The sequence below is a fragment of the Bidens hawaiensis genome, unplaced genomic scaffold (genome assembly GCF_021521415.1).
Source record: "Bidens hawaiensis isolate Kalapana, Puna unplaced genomic scaffold, B.hawaiensis_p1.1 tig00014686_1, whole genome shotgun sequence".
In the NCBI taxonomy this organism is placed as follows: Eukaryota; Viridiplantae; Streptophyta; class Magnoliopsida; order Asterales; family Asteraceae; genus Bidens; species Bidens hawaiensis.
This window is the reverse complement of record NW_027492284.1, coordinates 352,578-373,571: the sequence shown is the minus strand read 5'-3', so window position 1 is coordinate 373,571 and position 20,994 is coordinate 352,578. Positions and strand designations below refer to the sequence as shown.

At 34.3% G+C, this 20,994-nt stretch overlaps 3 protein-coding genes across 3 annotated transcripts; 1 reads left to right on the top strand and 2 right to left on the bottom strand.

Annotated features, from left to right (window-relative positions):
* The first annotated feature begins 3,462 nt into the window (after positions 1–3,462).
* LOC143547277 (serine/threonine-protein kinase UCN-like) lies at positions 3,463–5,336 on the top strand. The gene is made up of 2 exons (XM_077038741.1): positions 3,463–3,860; positions 4,222–5,336. Exons 1-2 carry the CDS (start codon positions 3,612–3,614, stop codon positions 5,131–5,133), a joined length of 1,161 nt encoding a protein of 386 aa, XP_076894856.1. The 5' UTR covers positions 3,463–3,611; the 3' UTR covers positions 5,134–5,336.
* A 6,188-nt stretch (positions 5,337–11,524) lies between these two features.
* On the bottom strand, positions 11,525–13,782 carry LOC143547276 (transcription factor bHLH130-like). The gene is made up of 6 exons (XM_077038740.1): positions 13,225–13,782; positions 12,525–12,796; positions 12,279–12,446; positions 12,054–12,119; positions 11,901–11,969; positions 11,525–11,814 (listed from the first exon to the last, which is right to left on the bottom strand). Exons 1-6 carry the CDS (start codon positions 13,637–13,639, stop codon positions 11,761–11,763), a joined length of 1,044 nt encoding a protein of 347 aa, XP_076894855.1. The 5' UTR covers positions 13,640–13,782; the 3' UTR covers positions 11,525–11,760.
* A 5,454-nt stretch (positions 13,783–19,236) lies between these two features.
* Positions 19,237–19,744, bottom strand: LOC143547256 (histone H3.2-like). Its single transcript, XM_077038726.1, has one exon. It carries the CDS (start codon positions 19,718–19,720, stop codon positions 19,310–19,312), a length of 411 nt encoding a protein of 136 aa, XP_076894841.1. The 5' UTR covers positions 19,721–19,744; the 3' UTR covers positions 19,237–19,309.
* Positions 19,745–20,994: the final 1,250 nt, after the last annotated feature.

Here is a 20,994-nt window from a genome sequence, read left to right as displayed (position 1 = left end):
TTATATAAAATACATAAACAAATAATTATAAGGACTTTATAGTTTTTATAAAGAGATTTGTGTCAAATAATTGTTTTAAAATAAAAATACATTTAATGTATATATATAAATTAAAAACCTTTTTGAATATTAAAACCTTTAACAATTTTTATTACTTAATACGCAATCACATATGTATACATATATACACATATATACGATTTATCATAAGTTCGGAAAAAGTATTAGTTAACACGTATGTTTTATGGAAATATTGATTATGTATGATTGTTTTATATAACTATAAGATTAAATATGTATTTCAAAATGTTTCTAAAAAAAGGGCCTGGCCGGGACTCGAACCCGCGCCAGTGGCCGAACTAGGAAGTTAAACGCACTACCACAACCAACTGAACCGGGTTGACAGATGGTAATAAGATAAGAAAGGCCTCTTATAACTAACACCCATGTTCATCCCTAACCCAAACAAAACCCTAGATCTCTAATTGAACAAATCATTCAGTGTTTTATTAAATTACGTTGGGGCTTTTGCTATAAGGGCATGTTTGGGATTGTTTCTTTAAAATGCTTATTGTTTTTTGGAGAGGCAAAATGTCCAAAATGCCCCTCCAAAAGCACCTAAAAGCATCAATTTGGTGCTTTTAGGTGCTTTTGGAGGGGCATTTTGAATTTTTTACCTCTCCAAAAAGCAATAAGCATTTTAAAGAAGCAATCCCAAACACCCTCTAAGATTAACGGCGAACTGACAGCAACAAGAAATTACCTTAACGATGACTATATGATTGTAAGCGATGAACGCCAGGTCACGGCCAATGGGTGCACCAGAAAACGATGTTCCAAGTTAGGATAACTCAATTGCATAGAGGGGTTTTGATTTAGAGATATATTGAATGGTGCAGACGAGAGGAATTGGGTTATAAAGATCGTTATGTGTTATATTGATTACGCGGTTCAGACGGATCGTTCATAATGGTTAATACAAATCAGTATGATTTCGTTTTCCTAATTAAAACAGTCGATTAGGCCGAAATAAGTAATAGGAATCGTATGCACGATCTAATTTCCATGTTTGTGACGTAAATTGCGGTCCAAGCTATATATTTGTGTAAACGGGCTTGTTAATCGGGTCTTGGGTGTGGGTTTTGATCAGGGTAAACGGGTTGATTGATGGGTATATGGGTTGGTTGGTTATAATTAATAGATATTGCAGTCTAGTCCTTATAGATTAGAGAGGGGAACATTTAGGGGTAAAAGTTTAGTATAAGGTTAAAAGATGTACATGTTTCAAAGTTTATTTTAATAACGTAAGTAAATATAACAAATAATTATAAATATAAAAATAATAACTCATAAATGCGATATTTTTACTAATAAATTTTCCTGACCATAAAATAGGTCGGGTTACGGATAAAATCTTGATTAGAAAATCCGAGTTGTTACACCAATTACTTCATGTGTATCATAGATTCAAAGCTCCAAGATACACATTTTCTCCATTAATTATTTAAGATAATCATCATTTTATTTGTATTTGGAGAATTCAATTATTAATATATCATATAACTGCTTATTTTTTATATAAAATATATCTATGTAGATAAATACAAAACACGTCATGACAATATATTCGGAGTTTTATAATAATCAAATTTTAAAAGTTATAAGCGAAAAACATGAAACACTTGTTACAATATTGATTGGTTTAAAAAAAAGAGAAAAAAAAAATAAAAATTGTATATTTAACTAAAGGCTAGGGTTTTTTATTGTAATTTTTTTGAGAAATCATGTAAATTTAGTGTAATATATTATCCTTTGAGAGAAAAAATTACTAAAAAACTTCTATATATTTTTAAGCGTACGATGCACGTCTTATATCCATCATACGTGTTCTGAACTCTTGTTTTCATCCACTCCACCTTTCTTTTTGAGACGTTTAAAGAAAGAGAAATGAACAATCCTTGAAACCCTGGTGCTCTCCGGCTTGCATCTCTCTCTCTCTCTCTCTCTCTCTCTCTCTCTCTCTCTCTCTCAATCTTCGATTTCTTTCTGCATTTCAGATGAAGGAGATGATGCCGGAGGTGATGGTGGTAGTGATTTCTTTCTTTGATTGATAGTGGCGACTTCTATGATGATTATGCTATCATATTCCTCAATTTACATTTCATTTATATATACTCAGTTTCGCTTGAATGTTTCTACACGTCTTTCATAATCATCATCATCATTGTGAGATAAATCGAGTGAATATCAAGTATAAAGCTATGATAATTATGTTATCGGATTGCTTTTAATAACAAAAATGAAAGTTAGATTTGTCATTAACTATATATAAGAATGAAATATTATTAGCTAATAAATAATAGTTTGAACTATTAAATTTTAATTTTCCGATATTAAAACATAACTTTTGTTATCTTGTTATTACTAAATACAGAATATTAAACAACTTAATATATGATTAAATTATTGAAAAAGAAATAAATTAGCATCTAGCAACATTCCAAAAGGCCCTCAAAATTGAGGACAATCTTGTCAATTAGGGTACCCTCGTGATGTTTTGTCTCTCACTACTCCTGTTTCTAACCTTGTACACGTGTACTCTATTTTTGTTTTATTTTAGGTGATAACAAATAAATAATAATAATAGAAAAGGCACGGGTTATGTATTATTGAAAATCCACAATGCTAATGAAAGTGAATATCATGTCTCATTAAGTCGTTTTGTTTGTATACCTTAATATTGTACGAGATTACCAGTACTTATTATGTTTGGTACTTAAGTACATGCATATTATATGTTTAGTACCAAGTATAGAAACGAAAATACATTGAGTGCCATACATGTGCATAATGTTGATAAGGTAGGACTGAAGCAGAGTGAAACCGATAGTTAAAGAAAAAAAAAGTAATTTCCAAGAACAATTTTTGAATGATAAAAACAACTACAAAAGAATTCTTTATACATGGATTTTCTACTTTGGCAGGTATGTCAAAATTTTAAAATTACAAACATCAAATGAAAAGTGAAATAAATATATTAAATAAGGAACGAAATTGCCTTTGATAGCTAAAGAACACGTCTAACCAATTATAAAAAAGTTTGAATGTTGTGAATCTTGAGTAGCATGTCTTGAGTGAAATTGGAGGCCTAAATGATTGTTTTTGAGTTTGACAGTTGGGCCAGACGGCCCGCCTACAGCCACATGTCCAACCATGTAAAATCTTTTCGTTGATTTGTAATAGGTCTCGTAATTTTTATCTGTAGCCCAAGTTATGTATTTTTTAAGTTTGAACAAACATCTCTGCTATCAAACTTATCCATAAATAAGTATGTATGCGGTATGCTAACTCTTGAATCAGCTCATGATAACTATATGTTATCACAATTCACAATTATATCCTTGGAATATTTTATAACATGAAAATAATTACTTTAATTGATTTTTTTATACAAATAAAAATGGTGGCACAATATCCCTGATTTAAAAATGCTATGATTGTAACTTTGTAAGCATAAATTCGTGTAATATCAAAGTATAATTATATAGGGTGGCACACAACCTTCCTCATCCTCACACCACACCTCTACTCTCTCAACCTCCATCCCATTAATGGCAACCTCACTGGAGTCCTTACACCTCCAGAATCTCAGACCAATTAAACTCTTAGGCAATGGAGCCATGGGCACAGTGTTCCTTGTTCATGACCACCTAACCGATCCATCTGCTCACTCCAAATTCGCCCTCAAAGTCGTCGACAAATGCTCCCTTCACGACAAGTCCGACGCTGACCGCCGCGCCCACTGGGAAGTTTCCGTCCTTGAACGATTGAACCAGAAACCCCACCCGTTTCTTCCCTCGGTAAAGTTACACCTCTTAAGTGTGTGTTAAGTGTTAGCAATGGTCAATTGTGTAATTCAGTAAAAACGGGTACCGATACTGATACTGGTTCCATAATAGTCATATATATATGGTACCGGTGCTTTACCCAATAATGTAACGGTACCAATACCGATACTGGTTCCATAATAGTCATATCTATATGGTACCGATACCATTACCCAATATGTAACGGTACCAAAAATACTTGTACCAAATCTATCATTTCAGTATGGGGCACTAGTATAGGAACCTGTACCTATACTCGTTACTAAATGTTTATCCACATATTTACATAATACTATCTCTTAACGTTTGTCTAATAACGTCGTCGTTTTAACAGGTAATTGGGTCGTTTGAGGGCGACGAAATAATGGCATGGGCTATCCCGTTTTGCCCCGGTGGCGACCTAAACGTCCTACGTCACAAGCAAAACGACGGCGTTTTCTCTCCATCGGTTATTCGGTTTTACTTGGCGGAAATCGTGTGTGCATTAGAACACCTTCATACCATGGGGATCGTGTACCGTGATCTAAAGCCTGAAAACATTTTAATCCAAAGTTCCGGTCACGTGACTCTCACCGACTTCGACCTGTCACGTGCCCTCAGTCCAAAATCGTTATCAGAGCCGGAGATTATTAATAATAATAATAATCACCGGAAGTTTACACCGTTAGTTAAACTGAAGAAACTGAACACGTCACGCGTGTCTCCAATGACACGTCGGACTGCGAGTTTTTGCTCCGGCGAACGGTCGAACTCGTTCGTCGGAACGGACGAGTACGTGGCGCCGGAGGTCGTCCGTGGCGACGGACACGAGTTCGCGGTGGACTGGTGGGCGTTAGGGATACTATCCTACGAAATGTTGTACGGTACAACTCCGTTTCGCGGTAAAAACCGTGAGGATACGTTTAACAGAATACTAACGATGCCGTTGAAGTTCACCGGAAAACCAACGCCGTTGACGGACTTAATCACGAAGCTACTGGATAGAGATCCCACGCGCCGGCTAGGGTATGGTGGAGGCGCGTGTGAGATCAAGCAGCACCCGTTTTTCACTGGATTGCAGTGGGACCTGTTGACGGAAGTTGTACGGCCTCCGTTTATTCCGTCAAGGGAGGACGTTGAGTCAACGTCTAAAGTTGGTTGTTTGACCGTAACGGAGTATTTTGAGAATCTTAGGCAGCCGCCGTTAGTGTTGGAATCTCCGTCAAGAGATGACTGTGGATATAACGTCTCGTTTACGGAGTTTTAACACGGGTGTTTGTGTATACAAGGAAATAACGGTAGGACGTTAAGGCGGCGTGAGTTATAACTGTTAAGTAGGTGAGGCGTATTTAGGGGTTGTGTATTTCACTATTTTGTTAGGAATTGCTTAATAAATTTCAATAATTGAAAATAAATAAAGGTTTTGTACCACTTTTGTTATTGTTGATAATTGCAAGAAGTTTTAGATTTCATTGAAACGTTTACTTAATATGTTTGCATTGATAGAACTTAGTGTTTGGATTATTATAACAGCTTATAAATAAAGGTTCCCTTATAATGTTTTAATCAACTTTTGACATGATAAAATCACTTTTTTGACTTTTGGCTTGCGTTATTAGCATGGATGATAAATTCATTAGATTATGTTGTAGTTTAACTAGCAAAGACTAGTTAAAACGTCACATCAACGTCATACTACTGATATATAGGCGGTAGGCTTTAACCAGTCAACGTTTTAACATGTGTGGTGTGGGTAAACTAGATTTAACTAAATATTTTTTTAAAAAAAAGATGTGATTGGTTGTTAGTGTGGATGAACCCCAACTTTTGAGCATCTTGTGATCTTGAACGTTAACCAGATGGTGCATTTGGGAAATAAAGGGAGGGGGTGTGGAAGAAGTTGGCGCTGCATGGTTGTTTGGGGTGTTGTGGTTTGGAGGGACGTTAATGATTTAGGTGGCTTTGGCGCCGGCCATTGCGCCTCCCACAACACACAGTCAAGTTGTTTATATGAACCTCAAAACTTCATATTCGTAGCGGGCTCTTAAATTATACGAACCTCGAACAAAACGAAATAAACCAATAATGCTTACTCGTTGGCTAAAACTATTTTATTTTGTAATTGATAGTTGAGTGCTTTGATCTAATGACATAGTGGATTCTTGATTAAACAAGTTTGATTTGGTTTTGATTCTTGTTTTAACGAGTTTGATTTGGTTTTCAGAATGCTATTGTTTTCTTAATGACTTCAATGGCTCTCACTTGCTTAGGATATTAGATTCTCCCTCATCGTATGCTTAAAACACTTCAAAATTTTCACTTGGGTAAAAAGTTTAGATAAATTGTTGGTGACATCAAACATCACTATCCACATGAAACATTGTAACCGGTAAAGTTTATGACTTGTTAATGAGATGTTCCATCAAAACATCAACATTCTAAAATATCTCATAAATGTGTAGTACCATTTTATATACGGTGTCTTATATTACTTTATTTTACTAAAGTAATATTTAAAACTAGCATGTGGAGTATAGGGATACAATAACATTTACTCGGTTTCATTAGTGTACTTTTTCCTAAAGTATCAATATTGGTCAGCATATATACTTTTTGCTTAAAAACATCATTAAACTTGTGAAAAAATGGCGATTGAAATAATAAGAATGAACTTTACTGTTTAAAATTTGATGAGTTGACACTTTGTGGTGCCATATGCTTATTATAATTCCTAATTACTTTTATTTATATTTCTAAAACAAGAAATGTTGTAATATCAAAGTTATAAGTCACGAAAGAAAGAAAAACCATTGCCATGTTTTTCCCATGAACAACCACCAAATTAGAACATCTTGCAATGAGTCTGTCGATCTCTTGGACACACACGAGAAGGGAAGAAGGCTCGGGAAAGAGCTACATCATATATTACCATGAAAGGTTAGTGAGAGACGCTTGCAGATTTATGAGAGGGGCAGGAAAGAAAAAGAGAGAAGGTTCATGAGTAGTTTATGAGTTAGTTTTCGGACAAAGTTGATGTGTTGATATGAAATTATGAAGGTTTGTATATTCCTAAATTTTATCAATTCACGAATACTAAGACCATGTATTGTAGGATAACTAGCAAGAGTTAGTTATCACCTCGATAGTGGAGTTTTAACTCAACTAGCGTGTTGTATGTTAACTATGTATAACTAATGTTCAAAATAAAAATAAAGAGTAAATAAACGTGTGTCTGTGTATTTGTATGTGATTGGTGAGTTTGAAGTAGACCCCACCATCAAAAGTGGATAAGGCCACCATAGGAATGGCGCTAGAGGGCAAAATGGTGTTGGGCGCCGTCATGATTAGTGAAGTGTTGTGGTTTAACGGCGTTGTGGGAGGCTGACTAGGCCCATAATGCCTTTTTCCTTTCTCCACGACGCAAGAGTCTAAATAATAATACATTGTAATGGCTATGCAAATGAATTGACTAGTCTTGTTAGGCCTTAGGGTCTATTTTCACAAAGCTATAAAAAGTAGGAAATAATATGATTAGTAGACAAAATTTCTGAAATTACGGGACTGAATTTGATGTGTTCGTGTTACCCTTCCCCACTATCTTGACTTATACAAAAAGAAGCCGTCCACGAAATATAGATAAAATTAATTAAATTTAACGTTTTCTTAAGGAAATTTACTCGTTTATACTCTAATAATCATGTCGTACCAATTAGATTTTAGATGTACACAAATAAATTTTGAGTATACAATTTTATATGCAGTTATTACTATATAATAAACTTGGCAAAATTTAAGAAAGTTAAAGAATACATTTAGACAAAGTAGATACGAGAAAAAATGAAGATGATCAATAACAACATGGCTGACTCAACATGTTCAGAGGCCTAAAACTAACTATCATGCTGAGGCATTTTTTCCCTTTCTATTTTCATGTATATAGCGCTAGAGAATATCCAAGATTTATGAAATATGGATTACATATAGTGATAATGGACATGAGATCTTCCTCCTTCGTTTGTGTGATGTACTAATTAAACGCTTTAAAACCCCATAATACATAATGTCATAACCCCCTATTTTCGATACATGGCCTATAAAAGTGGAGGCTTAAAACCTTGACTTAATTTAGCTGGAGTCGATCTGAATAAGAACACCTATAAATAAAAATTAAGTAAAAAGTGGGACATGCAATGCATACTTCAATTGGTGAATCAACAAGCATTTGATAAAAAAAAATGTTAACTAGTATTTTAATTAACAAGTTTTATTATGTTTTTATAAGATTTTCTTAAGGAAAAAAGTATGTGAAGTAGGTGGTGGGGTTCTATAATTCCAAACCAAGAATACATACTTCCGACAGACTCATAGCCACGATTGGGTTGTCGTGAAATATAATACCACTATGGCAATAATAAGGTTAAAATGTCATCGTACCTTTTAAGCTAATCCAATACTAATCGAGTGTATATCCTACCTTCATACATCATGTTGCGGTTGTTGTTGCCTTATCATATACATAGTAAATTTTTATTCATAATCGGTTAATCATTATGTTAAGTATTTATAAATGCGCATCATAAATTACGTAGGATGGTTCGCATGGGTGGATTCAGAATTTTCTTCTATTGGTGTTATTCTTTTTCATTTCAATAATATCTATCAGCTTGAAGTATAAATTCTCGGATTGGTTGGTTGACACTTTAAACTTGTATAGTATGCTAATTTAAAATATTTACTTATAACCTCAAGTCGGTTACATTAAATATTTATATAGCATTTATAAAATATATTCAATATATATGTTTGTAAGAACTTAAGATATATAGGCAAATGTAACTAAAAAAATATATATAAAATATGTGCCGAAGAATGCTTGAACTCATGACCTACCACCAATAGAGAGACGAATTAGTGAATTGAGTGACTAACTACTAGGTCAAGAAAAATGAGTGTGTACGTTAAGTTATGATAGTCATCTCTTGCATGTATAGGGGTTGTCGAAATATATTATGTCACTCGAATTTTGAATGCAGAAAGTAAACATAATTTTTTTTTATCGTTTAGTATGCCACCAATACCTAAAGGGTATGTCCATCCGTGGCTGTCCGTTGTTCACAGACTAAAGTGGACCGAACCGAAACTAATAAAACAAAAGATAAAAGGAATCTAGTACCCAGTTAATACACATATTTATGGAACAACACTAATGCACATCTAAATATCTAATAACCTATTGATACACAATTGACAATTCATCATGGAGGTGTACATGAGCCAACATGTGTATAGCTGGCCCATGGTTCAAACCGTCAGGAGTCAAGACACGTTCATAGGGACCATTTTAGATTCTTCGGTTTTATTACAAAAAAGTTATTGCACGCACCTTCAAAATAAACTGTTGTTTTCACCAATTTGTCCAAAACTATGATCCATCAATTCACGGACTCTTATTTTGTAGACAACAATTTTAAGTGCACATTCACGGATCTTAATTCCTAACCGAGGCTGACCCACTAAGGGCGTATAGGTTTCAAGCACCTCTAGCTATACTTTTTGCGAAATGTGTATGTTATGTATACTACGGATATTTAGATTGGCATCGTACTTTCTCAGACGTCAACCCTGTGATACTTGAATTTAAGGGAAATAAACCATAATCAAACTTTGTGTCATTCCACGTGGCATGCGTGATACCTATTATTGTTATACTATTGATAGACCGGAATGTATTATATATTATTGATCAACTATTTTTATAAGTAGAAATGAAAGTAGTAACAAAGTAACAAAACAAAATCATCTCCCTTAAAACTGTAAATATTATTCCAATCAACCATAACCAATACGATCCATTTGTTATATTCATTCCACGTTGATTCACATTCACATTCACGTATTAATAGATGAGTATGCTCGACGAAAAGGAGTTTACTATATAAGTTTAAGGAGAAACTTCAATTATATCATGATGAAAAACTTCAACTAAACTTTTTAATTTATCGCACATTGATTTTACACTTTTACTTCGACTTTATAGACATCATAGTACTCACGCGGCCCTAAAACTTTTACATGTAATTGATAGACATCATAGCTCTTCAAAAGTAATCGAAGTAGTAAAAATAAATCTTGAATCCACCCCTATCGGCAACAACCATATCAATATCTATAACTATAAGAGGTTGCTTGGCTATCTCGGGCTGAATCATTAAAAGACCTCACTGATTAAGAAGTAGAATCTGAATCATTCAGCATGTCTCTGAAACTTAACTATTAAGAGACTTCATGAATCATATATTAAGAGGTGTTTTTTATAAACCAAACACACTTAATTTCTTACCGAATCACATGTAACCTCTTAATGAGAATATTAAGAGGCTAAGAAACAACCCATAACTCTAGTCACAGTTAATAAAATATAGCTTTAAAGCTCTAGTTGTTGACTTGTTTCTATCAATTTTCCTTGAAAACGTTTTAAGATTTTAAGATAGTGATTTGTCTTAGGCTATTCAGAATAATTAATTTGGCCCAAAACTGCTGTGCTGAATGTTGATGTTCAGCCCATGAGGGCCCATCATTGTCTTAGGCATAAATTGCAAACCTACCTACCTAGCTCTATTCATGAGGGCCCATCATTGATTATATATTTCTGCAATTATTTCAAAAGATATGGCAAAGCACTATAAAATCTTTGTATGTTAAATGCATCACTGTTGAGAGATATATATATATATATGTTGGTAAGTTGAAGAAATCAATGAACGTACGACATGGACGAGTCATGTTCAGATGATAGTAGTAGATTTTAAATTGATATTTATTTTAATTATTTAATGAGTTTTTCTATGAGAATTAATGGAGGTATGAATGTGCAGAGGGAAAGAGTGGTTATGCTGGTAAGGAATTAAGGATGTACGGTTGTGGTAAGGTGGAGCGTCAAAATAGTGGAACGGTTGAAATCTCGTCATATGATTCAAACTTGAGTAATGGTGTTTGGTGAGCCATGGTTAGGATGTTTTATTTTTTCTTCTCAAGTTTCAACTTTCAAGGATTTAAAATAATTTACTATGGATGTATAAATGTTTGTATTATTAAACCTGTTAAATTATTATAAATAATACTCAAGTTCGAATCATATGATGAGAATAGATTATTTCTTTACTTAGACCAATAATCCAACTTCACATAGCTCCTCACTGTCTTCTCTTGACTCCTTCAACACAACCATTTTTGGCGATATGTAGCAATGGAATTTTGATTGTATCGCTCTTCCCATCCTTCACCCCTCTCTTGTACATTGCAGTTACCGCCGGTGTCAATGTGGTGAAACCCCCGACAATCATGTGTAAACTACCAATAAGTATGGCATGCTAAGAAGTTATAAGGTCGTCGTAAGTATGATAACACTACAATGCAAATTGCTTTATCGATGGATCAAACAAAAATAAAGCAAAAACTAGTTCATTTGGAACAATGAATTACCATCAATGGAACAATGTAGCAAAAGAGCCTTGTTCATTTGGACTCGGCATCAACATATGTTTCTGACCATTGACCAACATGCCAACGCGAAACCACCACCAGTCCACCTTGTGTAGCTCACATGTCCCGACCACTATGGATAGCATTTTGAGGCCATGGTCACTTTACTAGGCGAGAAACGAAAAGGGAAATAGAATACAACACTTAATCCAGTCTTGAGTACTACTACTATACAACAATAACCTATAGTTACAACAACAATGGAGTTTCTTATTCCCATATCTATCCATCTATATTCACCACTACAGGTGCATAATATTATTCCTAATCATCCCAACATTTTTCATGTTTCACCTTCTTCCCCTTCACATATCATTTACAGAAACAAGACATGCTTATGCCTAGACTCATGTTACAGCTTCTGTTTATGTGCACATGTGCATTTTGCATGATTCTCTGAAAGTGTCTGTAAAAATTTTAAAAAACAATACATAAATATTTGTATTTGCAAATGATCAAAATAGTTATGCTTGTTTTATTCACATGTCATACCTGGGCTTCTTTCTGAAGTTCTTTAATATAGTCAACAGCTAAATCCAACATGTCTGCTGTGTTTGTTTGCTGCAAGTACCATATTTGCAGACTTTAATTATGAGCATATAATGATAACATTTAAATTTATTTTCTATAAAACTTTAATCTTACCTTGTCCATATTTGGGACAAGCTCTTGTAGTTTCCTCATTCTTTCACTTATTCGGGTCCGTCTTACCTGAAAAGATCCAAAAACAAGCATTCACTTGTACATTCACAACACATGAATGACAACAAACATTTTACATATGACATAATAAAAATTTCTCAGTTTGGCATGAACCCATTTGAACCGTTACTCAACCCACCCGACCCGCCATTTTTCAAACATATTTACCCTCTCAGCAATGCTTCTCGGGTGGGTAGCACAACCCCGTTTTGCTCGGCTCCTTAAGGGCACAGTATCCTGAAATTGCATTAATTTATCCAACTCAGCAGTTCTTGCAGGCAAACTCAAGTGATGAACAAGTGAAGTAGGAGGACGAATTCTCGCCACATCATTATGCTGTGTAGGAAAACTTATAATCAGGTTAAAAAACAGCAAAAACAATCATCTACCATACAATTATTAGACATCAAATACCTGACTTTCAGAAGAATTTAGACTTGACATCTTACTATGATCACTTTCTCCGAACTCTTTCAAGAAACTATCTGATAAAATATCACTATCATCCCAAGAACTCGACCCAAAACCTCCATCAGTAAGTTCACCTTTCATTTCCATAACTTTCGCCTCGTTTTCAGGGATACGAGGCAGCAAACCAGACGAAAAACCCGCGTCATTCTTCAACCTCTTTGTAATATTCCCCGCACGACCTCCAAAATCATCCATCGATCTCATCAAAGGGTAACCTACGAATAATATAATTAATTTCGAATCTTGATAAAGTTCTTGTAAACTGTTCATTAACAACAAACAAGAGGCAAGTTGATCCTAAAAAAATTCAATTATATAAATTATACAAATAATATATAGTTATATACCATCCACTTGCAGTAAGTAATATTGTAATAAACATCTAAAATCAAGATAATTGCTTTTGTTGGAAAGTACATGTACATGCCAACATATATATCAAAAAAATTAGCCTTTTTTATCTACAAAATCTTACCTAATTTAGGGCTCTATCAATTATCAAAGTACCAAATTCAAGACTCAAATAATTTTCCCCATATAGTTTATTCAAGAGTATAATAATTGACTGTCCTGCTACTCAAAATAAAACAAACATACAGACAAATTCAATTATTGCAAACTTGTAACAGAGATTAAAAAGTACCATTGTCGAGATCTAAGTGAGAGAAAAATCCAGCCGGTGAGCTACTCTGACGAAGAAGATTATTATTAATATTATTATTATTATTAATATTAATATTATTATTATTATGATCCGATTGAGGTTGAAATTGAGTTTGATTTTGATAAACAACCGGTTGCTGCTGTTGCTGTGGCTGTGAATCTGAATAAACTTCTTGCTTAACAGAATCCATCAACTGCTTCTCAAAACCCCCAAATTGATTAATAATTTGATCCGTTTCGGCGTTGGAAACCCTAGAATTGAAAAACGGATCGGTATCGTCGTCTCCATACAACCCGCTGTTAATCAAATCGGAGAAGTACGAACTCGGTGCGGATCTGTATCGGGTCAACCCGGAGTTCATGCCCGATTGTTGATTGTGAAGATTTGGATCCATTGGAAGTGAAATTGAGTAATATTTAAGAGATTGAAATGAAGCTGCTAAGTTGACTTTAGTAGTTGATTGAATGTGGAAAAATAGAAAGTGCTAAAAATAGCATGGGGTTATGATAATAATAATAATAATATGACGAAGAAGAGTGGGTGATGATGAATAATATTATGATTATGAAATGGTGTGAGTGCGAATGAGAAGTGAGTATTGAAGGGTGGAGAGAGGAGGAGGAGGAGATTCAGGTGAGATTTGTGCACGCATGTGAATAGTGTTGGGAACTAAGGGTAAATTATTATTATATAAATCTTTTGATGTTACTGTTTTACCGTTACCGTACTCGGTAAGGTTTAATATATAGTTTTTGTGGGTACTCGTGTACAAACTGACAAATGATGTTCACGTGACAGAAATTCGTTTTAAAAGGGGGGTTCTTGTACAGGTGTTGTCATCAATTTGATGGGATGCCTTTAGTTAAATAGACGGATTCGTTAAACGGTAGTTTGATGGGTAGGATGTCAAATTATTGTACACTACTTTTCAAATGGCCGTTTGAAAGTTCGTTAAACGGTAGTTTGATGGGTAGGATGTCAAATTATTGTACACTACTTTTCAAATGGCCGTTTGAAAGTTCGTCAAACGGTCAATTGGAAAGGGGGTGACGTATTTGAGTATGGGGTGGCGTACGAATAGCATGGCCCTCTATAGTAGTATAACTATTTGTCTTCATATGTTACCCCGTCGCCTGTCATCACACCACACGACTCTTTTAGAGAGAATATACATTCTTGATGGATACCAATGAGTGAATGTAAGATGGTTTAGTTAATGCTCGATCACAAGAACCAACATAAATCTTTCTTGTGTTGCTTTCTCTTTATCATTCAACTTGTTTACTTATTGTTTTAACCTGTAAGTTTTTCAAGAAATTAGTTGTGAACAAGCAAATATATTAAAGGATTGTCATTAAAATTAAAAGTAACTTATTTACCCCTTCTAGGACTACAAGATTTTCGCCACTTTAAGGTATCCTAGTTTCTTCCTAATTGAAGGATATGCATCATTGTCATCTTCATGATCTAACGATGTTAACTTTTATAAAGTTGGTTCTCATGAGCATATCTCTTTATTTCTTTTCGATTTACAAAGCACAAACTAAAGTTACTAACACCCTAGAAAGCATAGGAAATAAATTTCTTTATGGTGAGATTGCGAGCAATAGAAAGATCCATTGTACAAGTATAATGATTAAGTAGAGTTAGGAGTGGGAAGTTTGAAAACATCAACTTCACTTTTCTAGCTAAGTGGATGTGGAGGATGAAAGTTGAGGGGGATTCTCTTATGTTTAATTGTATTTGGGCAATCTATAACATCTCTCATAGGGATTACCATAGAATGGATAAGAAACATTATCCGTTACCTGGTTTAAGATGTAAATGTTAACAAGTTGTGAGTGTGGTATGTTGTGTTTTATTACAAGGATGTTTTCAAGAGAAAGATTAGAACAAGTTTCAACATCGGATTCCATAAATGTACTAGGATGGGAAGTTTTCTTTTAAAGCTTTCTTTCATAATTTGTATGATCTTGAATTGAAGAAAGGGAGTTTGACTTCATATAGGTTGCATAAGGGGAATGATGGTGTAATTTGGACGACATGAAACTGCAGGTTTATAAGTAAGTAAGATAAAGATGATGAGATGTAATTGGAAATGGGCTTAGGGTGGCTCGGGTTTGTTTTCAGTGAAACCTTTAATATCGGTGTTTATGTATGTTGCGTCTGTTGTGCCTTTCATTTGGTTGAAGTGAGTATCAATCAAAGTTTCATGTGACATGTATAGACTTTCGCAAAGTCGTCCCTCTCAGACTGAATCTTCATTACAGAGGTGTAAATATTCAATCTTTAGATTTTTGGTTCCATAGTATTGTTGAAGAATCGACCGGCCATGTTTTTCTCTTTATTAACAATCAGAGCAGATAAGAGACGATTTTAGTGTGGATGGCTACGATTTCTCTGGTACAATCTCTACTAGGCAATAATTTGATGTGTTATTACTTATTAGTCATGTACATGTCGAAATGGAGAAGGAAAATCCTACTAGCTCGTTGTTATTCTACTTGTTGGTTTCTGAGGAAGTCTAGAAATGAGTTGGTGTTTTAACACTTCATTACAACAAAATTATTGGAATACGTTAAAGGTTCAAGCGTTCTCGTGGATAAACACATGTCAAAGTGGAGCCACGGGGGTTCTACCACAAGAATAAGCAAAACGTTGATTGTTGAACCATGAGTGGAGCCATGGGGTTGGCTGTTGGGTGTTTTATTTTTTTAAATAGTTTTTTTTATTATTTGATATATATGTTTATTTATTATTTTTGACATTTTTAACTACTTTAAGTGTAAACTTTTCAGCAAGCTTTTAAATTTTTAACTTTAAAACAACTGTATTTAACATAATTAAAAATTTTATATAAAAAGTGGTGATATGTTTTAATATTTTTAGACTTTTTGTCTTGTTAAAAGTTTTATATTTTCTAAATGACATGTGTTTCCTTTCATTATTAAAAAGTAAACTAAAAGGTTTTTGATTTACCGGGTCATCGGAAAAATAATTACTTTCAATTATTTTCTCAAGTGAAGAAACTGCGGAATTGGTTATTCTCATGAAGCGGATCATCGTTTCATACGAACGTGACTGACAATTGGACATAAGTTCAAGACGATATGATGGAATTCTCTACCTATTCACTACGAATGAAGACTGAGACTCTTAAACCTCCTAACATTCAGAATTATTTTGGTTGGTACGATATGGATTCGTAATTAAACATTTTTGGTTGGAGAGCTAGCTATAGACTACCGACTTTGGTAGCTTTATTCATTAGATGGGTTCAAATTAGCTCAACCCCATGCCCTATTTGTGAAGAAGGTTTTCTTCTTGTAGGCTAGCACACGAAGTTTGAATTGGAAATTGGAATGGCTACATGATGTAAGTTAGTTCCTCTTTATGCCTTTCTTTGTCAATTTGTCATGATATATGGTTATTATAAATACCTCCCAAAAGATTCTATATGGTTTTTTTGACACGTGTTGGAGTGCTTGAAAAGCTTTAAATGAAAGAGTCTTCAATGGTAAGGCTCTCACCCCACGCAAGATCATCGAAGACATAAAGGCAGTATCATTTCGATGGATGAAGAATAGAAGTAACAATTGACCAATTGTAATCTAGATGGGATTACTTAAGTAATTTGTAGCTAAACTATTCACTACTTGTAATATCTTTTTTGGGTTGCCTCTAGCAGCTTCTTACTAGAGTCATCCCTTTTTTAGTACATACCCAACAATCTAAAAAGAATATATATTCTCGTGCTTTCGTATTAGAAAGCTCCTATATATTATTGCCATAGTTTATACATAATATTTTTCTTTTTCTTTTGACTTTTTTTTACAAATCATATTATACAGCCTTCATCAATTCCTATTTCACTCCATTTAATTTCATTCATCTAATTCTCTAAAAAAAAAAAAAAAAACTGTGAACATGGATCGATCAAGTTCACGGGAAAGTCAAACCGTACCCGAAGACAAAAGCCGTGGCCGGTTCGGTGACATGTTCCTGATCGGTGATATCGTGGACGAGATCAAAATAGGTCATCACAATTCACATGTACGTGACGACACCTTTTAATAACAAGGTCCAGAAGGTTCAAAATAACTCGTATCAAAGGAGACGTGGTTCGAGTACCAACCAGGCCCAATTTTGGACCATGGGCTTCGTTGAGTAGTCGGAAGCCGAATTGGCGTTGCAAGGCTTGGGGAAATTGTAATGATTTAACTATCTATTTGTCTTCTTCACATAGTTGTACGTGCCAAACTCTAACAGGTTAATATTTTCCTCACAGTTTTATTTTGTAGATAAAAAATTTAAAATTTTATTATACAAAATAAAATGCACAATACAAGTTAAAGAAAATTATAACTTCGCATTATACACTAAAGATGTGAGAGAATGTCAAATATAGATCTCAAAAATACATCTTATAAAATTAGACTTATATGTGTTACCATTGTCAAAACAACCACAATTAATATTTAAGCAATTAACTCGAATAGAGAGAGTTATATACACAAATAATCCCTCTAATTGAAAATATAAATATCTTTGAGGTCTTACTTTAATAGATTGTAACACGCTAAGAATTTTATTTTGATTTGTGTTTTTGCATAAATTGATCCCAAATTTCTGTTTGAGTCCATAAAAAACTCGTCACAGAGAGTGACATTTTGATACATGACCAAAAGACTGGTGCTTAAACCATGTTATGTAATATCCAACTAAGACTTGACACCAGCCCTTCAAATTGGGCCGGTTCCTGAAGTTACACACATGTTACACCCATTAGTATGACTCTATGTTAAGTAATTACACCACCAACTTTTAGTCATATTCAAACAGGAGTATACGAGTATCGTATATGCGTTTATGGCTCTGCAGGGCGGATGATATTTTTTTGTATACATACATATAACCTTGGGTTAGTGTATGGCCAGGGTACCCCCATAGTGTTTATTAGAATGCTATTCAATACGCCTGAAAAATGTTTTGTACATATAAGTTGCCTTTGTTATGCAGGCTATACCCAAACCATGCCAGTTTACCAGTTTGTCAAATCTAGTTCAATTACAATCTGGCAAATTCAAGCTGGTTTACGTTTATTCTTGACGCATATAAGTTGTTCAAACAACTGAATAAAAATGAGCATAAAGTCAACTTTGTTACAATCATCTTATGCACGTTACACCTTTCTCACACCAAATTCCACTGAGGATCATATCCTCGCAGCAATATATCAAAAAACATAACTTCCTTTGGGATTACTAATCTCATTAGTCAAACTTTATTTACATATATGATTTGAATTTCATGACCTTAATTACACATCATAGTTCCCGGTTTAAAGTATTTCCATGCTCTTCGCAATTAACAAATAATAAACAGAGAATCACATAAATGACAAATCATCCACTTATACAACTGACGTTAATGATTCAAAATGCATCCACCTTCATATTTAAGCTCGATATTATGATATACATATTCAGTTCAATTAAACATCGATTTTCAATTTTACATTTGAGCATGATCTGCTGGTCCTAAACCAAAATTACCAATTGTTAGATTGCATCAATTAATTCAATTCAGGTCCAGATTAAACATATTTTTCTCACCGTGTACATGGTTTTGTGAGAAACAAATTGAAAAGCATTTGAAATTACATCACAACAGACAGATTCATCAACTTTACAAACTTAATTACAAACAAGTTGAAGCCAAAAAATTTCTACATAACCTATTTAAACTTATAGGTTTGGTTACTAGAGTCAAACTTCCAACTCTTGAAAATCTAAGTAATTTGTTCTTAAACGACTTTGAACTATGTAGGCATGTTTAGTTTCAAACAAATCCAAAATAATAATAATAATAATAATAATAATAATAATAATAATAAACCAAGAACTAACATATTTTGGGGCAAATTCATTAACACACATTTTAAAAACATAACAGGCTAGTCATTAAACTTGAAAAACCAGTACAACTACCAACAAGAAACTAAAACATAAACAGATCTACCACAATTTCACAAGAAGTGAAAACCCCAACAACCACTTAAACCCTAAGCTCTCTCACCACGGATCCTACGTGCAAGCTGCATATCCTTGGGCATTATAGTAACCCTCTTAGCATGAATAGCACACAAATTAGTATCCTCAAACAGACCCACCAAATACGCCTCAGACGCCTCCTGCAACGCAGCCACAGCAGAGCTCTGGAACCTGAGATCAGTCTTGAAGTCCTGAGCAATCTCTCTGACAAGCCTCTGGAACGGCAGCTTCCTGATCAAAAGCTCAGTGCTCTTCTGGTACTTCCTGATTTCTCTTAAAGCCACAGTTCCTGGCCTGAACCTGTGTGGCTTCTTCACTCCTCCGGTCGCCGGAGCTGACTTTCTCGCGGCCTTGGTGGCCAGCTGCTTACGTGGAGCCTTGCCTCCGGTGGACTTTCTGGCGGTTTGTTTGGTACGTGCCATTTGGGATTGGAAGATATTATTGATTTGTAATATTTGTATGTAATGATTTGTGGGTGGGTTGAAGAGTTGGGTTTGATGGGTATTTATAGGAAGGGTGAAATTGTGAGCGGGAGGTTTTGAAATTTTGGGGGCTTTGGGGGTATTTGTGGGATGAGATGAGGCGGTGGATTTGGATTTAATCGATGGTTGGAAAGTGTGATGGGTGTATGGATTGTGATCCGTTGTTGTGTTATTCTGGCCAATGAGAGAAGATCATTTTGATAGTTGGAAAAGTGAGTACCTTGTTATTTTATTTGTGTGAGATTAAATATGGTCTGTTTAATAAAAATAAATTATTAGTGTGTTATTTTAGTTACAATAAATAAATTTGGAAAAAAATAAATTGATTGAAAAAATAAAGATATTGAAGTTTCAATATAGTAATTTTTTTGAGTTAAAGTAAATAATAATATATGTTATTCATGCATTAAACCAGACGAGACATTGTTCTTGTTTTGATCAATTGCCGAAGTAATAATTGAGCAAATTAGTGAAGTGAGGTGGCGTGTTTTTCAATGGTGAGGTAAGTGGTACGTAATGTAGTTGACAAATGCAGTAAAATAAAGGTTGACACAGCGATATAGCGAGAGAAAAAAACCTCAGATCATGGTGGGGATCATTGGAAAACAACCTCGGGAGAGGAAAATTTTCCTTTGTCGCGATGTATTAATGAAAATGATGATTACAGTTTGGGAACCAGTTGAGAACGAAAGCTAGAATATAAGTGTGTATTATGAGTGCAGAGAGTGTGTGTTATAACGTTTTCAATAACCCCAATTATGTAGGAAAAGAAAATAACAAAAAGTGATATCAACCCGAGAACTCTAGGCGCCATGAATAAATAACAACTCAGTCTTCATCCCACGTGTAGTTCGGCTGTTTCTCCGAGCTTCTATGTGGAATAAGTCATCTAGCCGTTTTATACCGTTTAAGTCTTGCGTATCCCACAAGCACAACATAAATACAACAAACATAGTTAGTTATTCATGATCTTGCATACAGCTAAGAATCCTAGTGTGACATTCATCATTTTCAGTTTAACTTATATTCGTTTTTGTACAACAAACCCGGCCCATTTTATAAATCGGATTCTTTGATATTAATTTAAATAGTGGTTTTTATGTTACAAACTTGTTTCACATTTGTTGGATCGCGAAACGTCTCTTTCGGTACGTTAAAACACCATTTTATGATCGAAAATGACTTAAAACGAACTTCAGGGACCCCAAATCGAC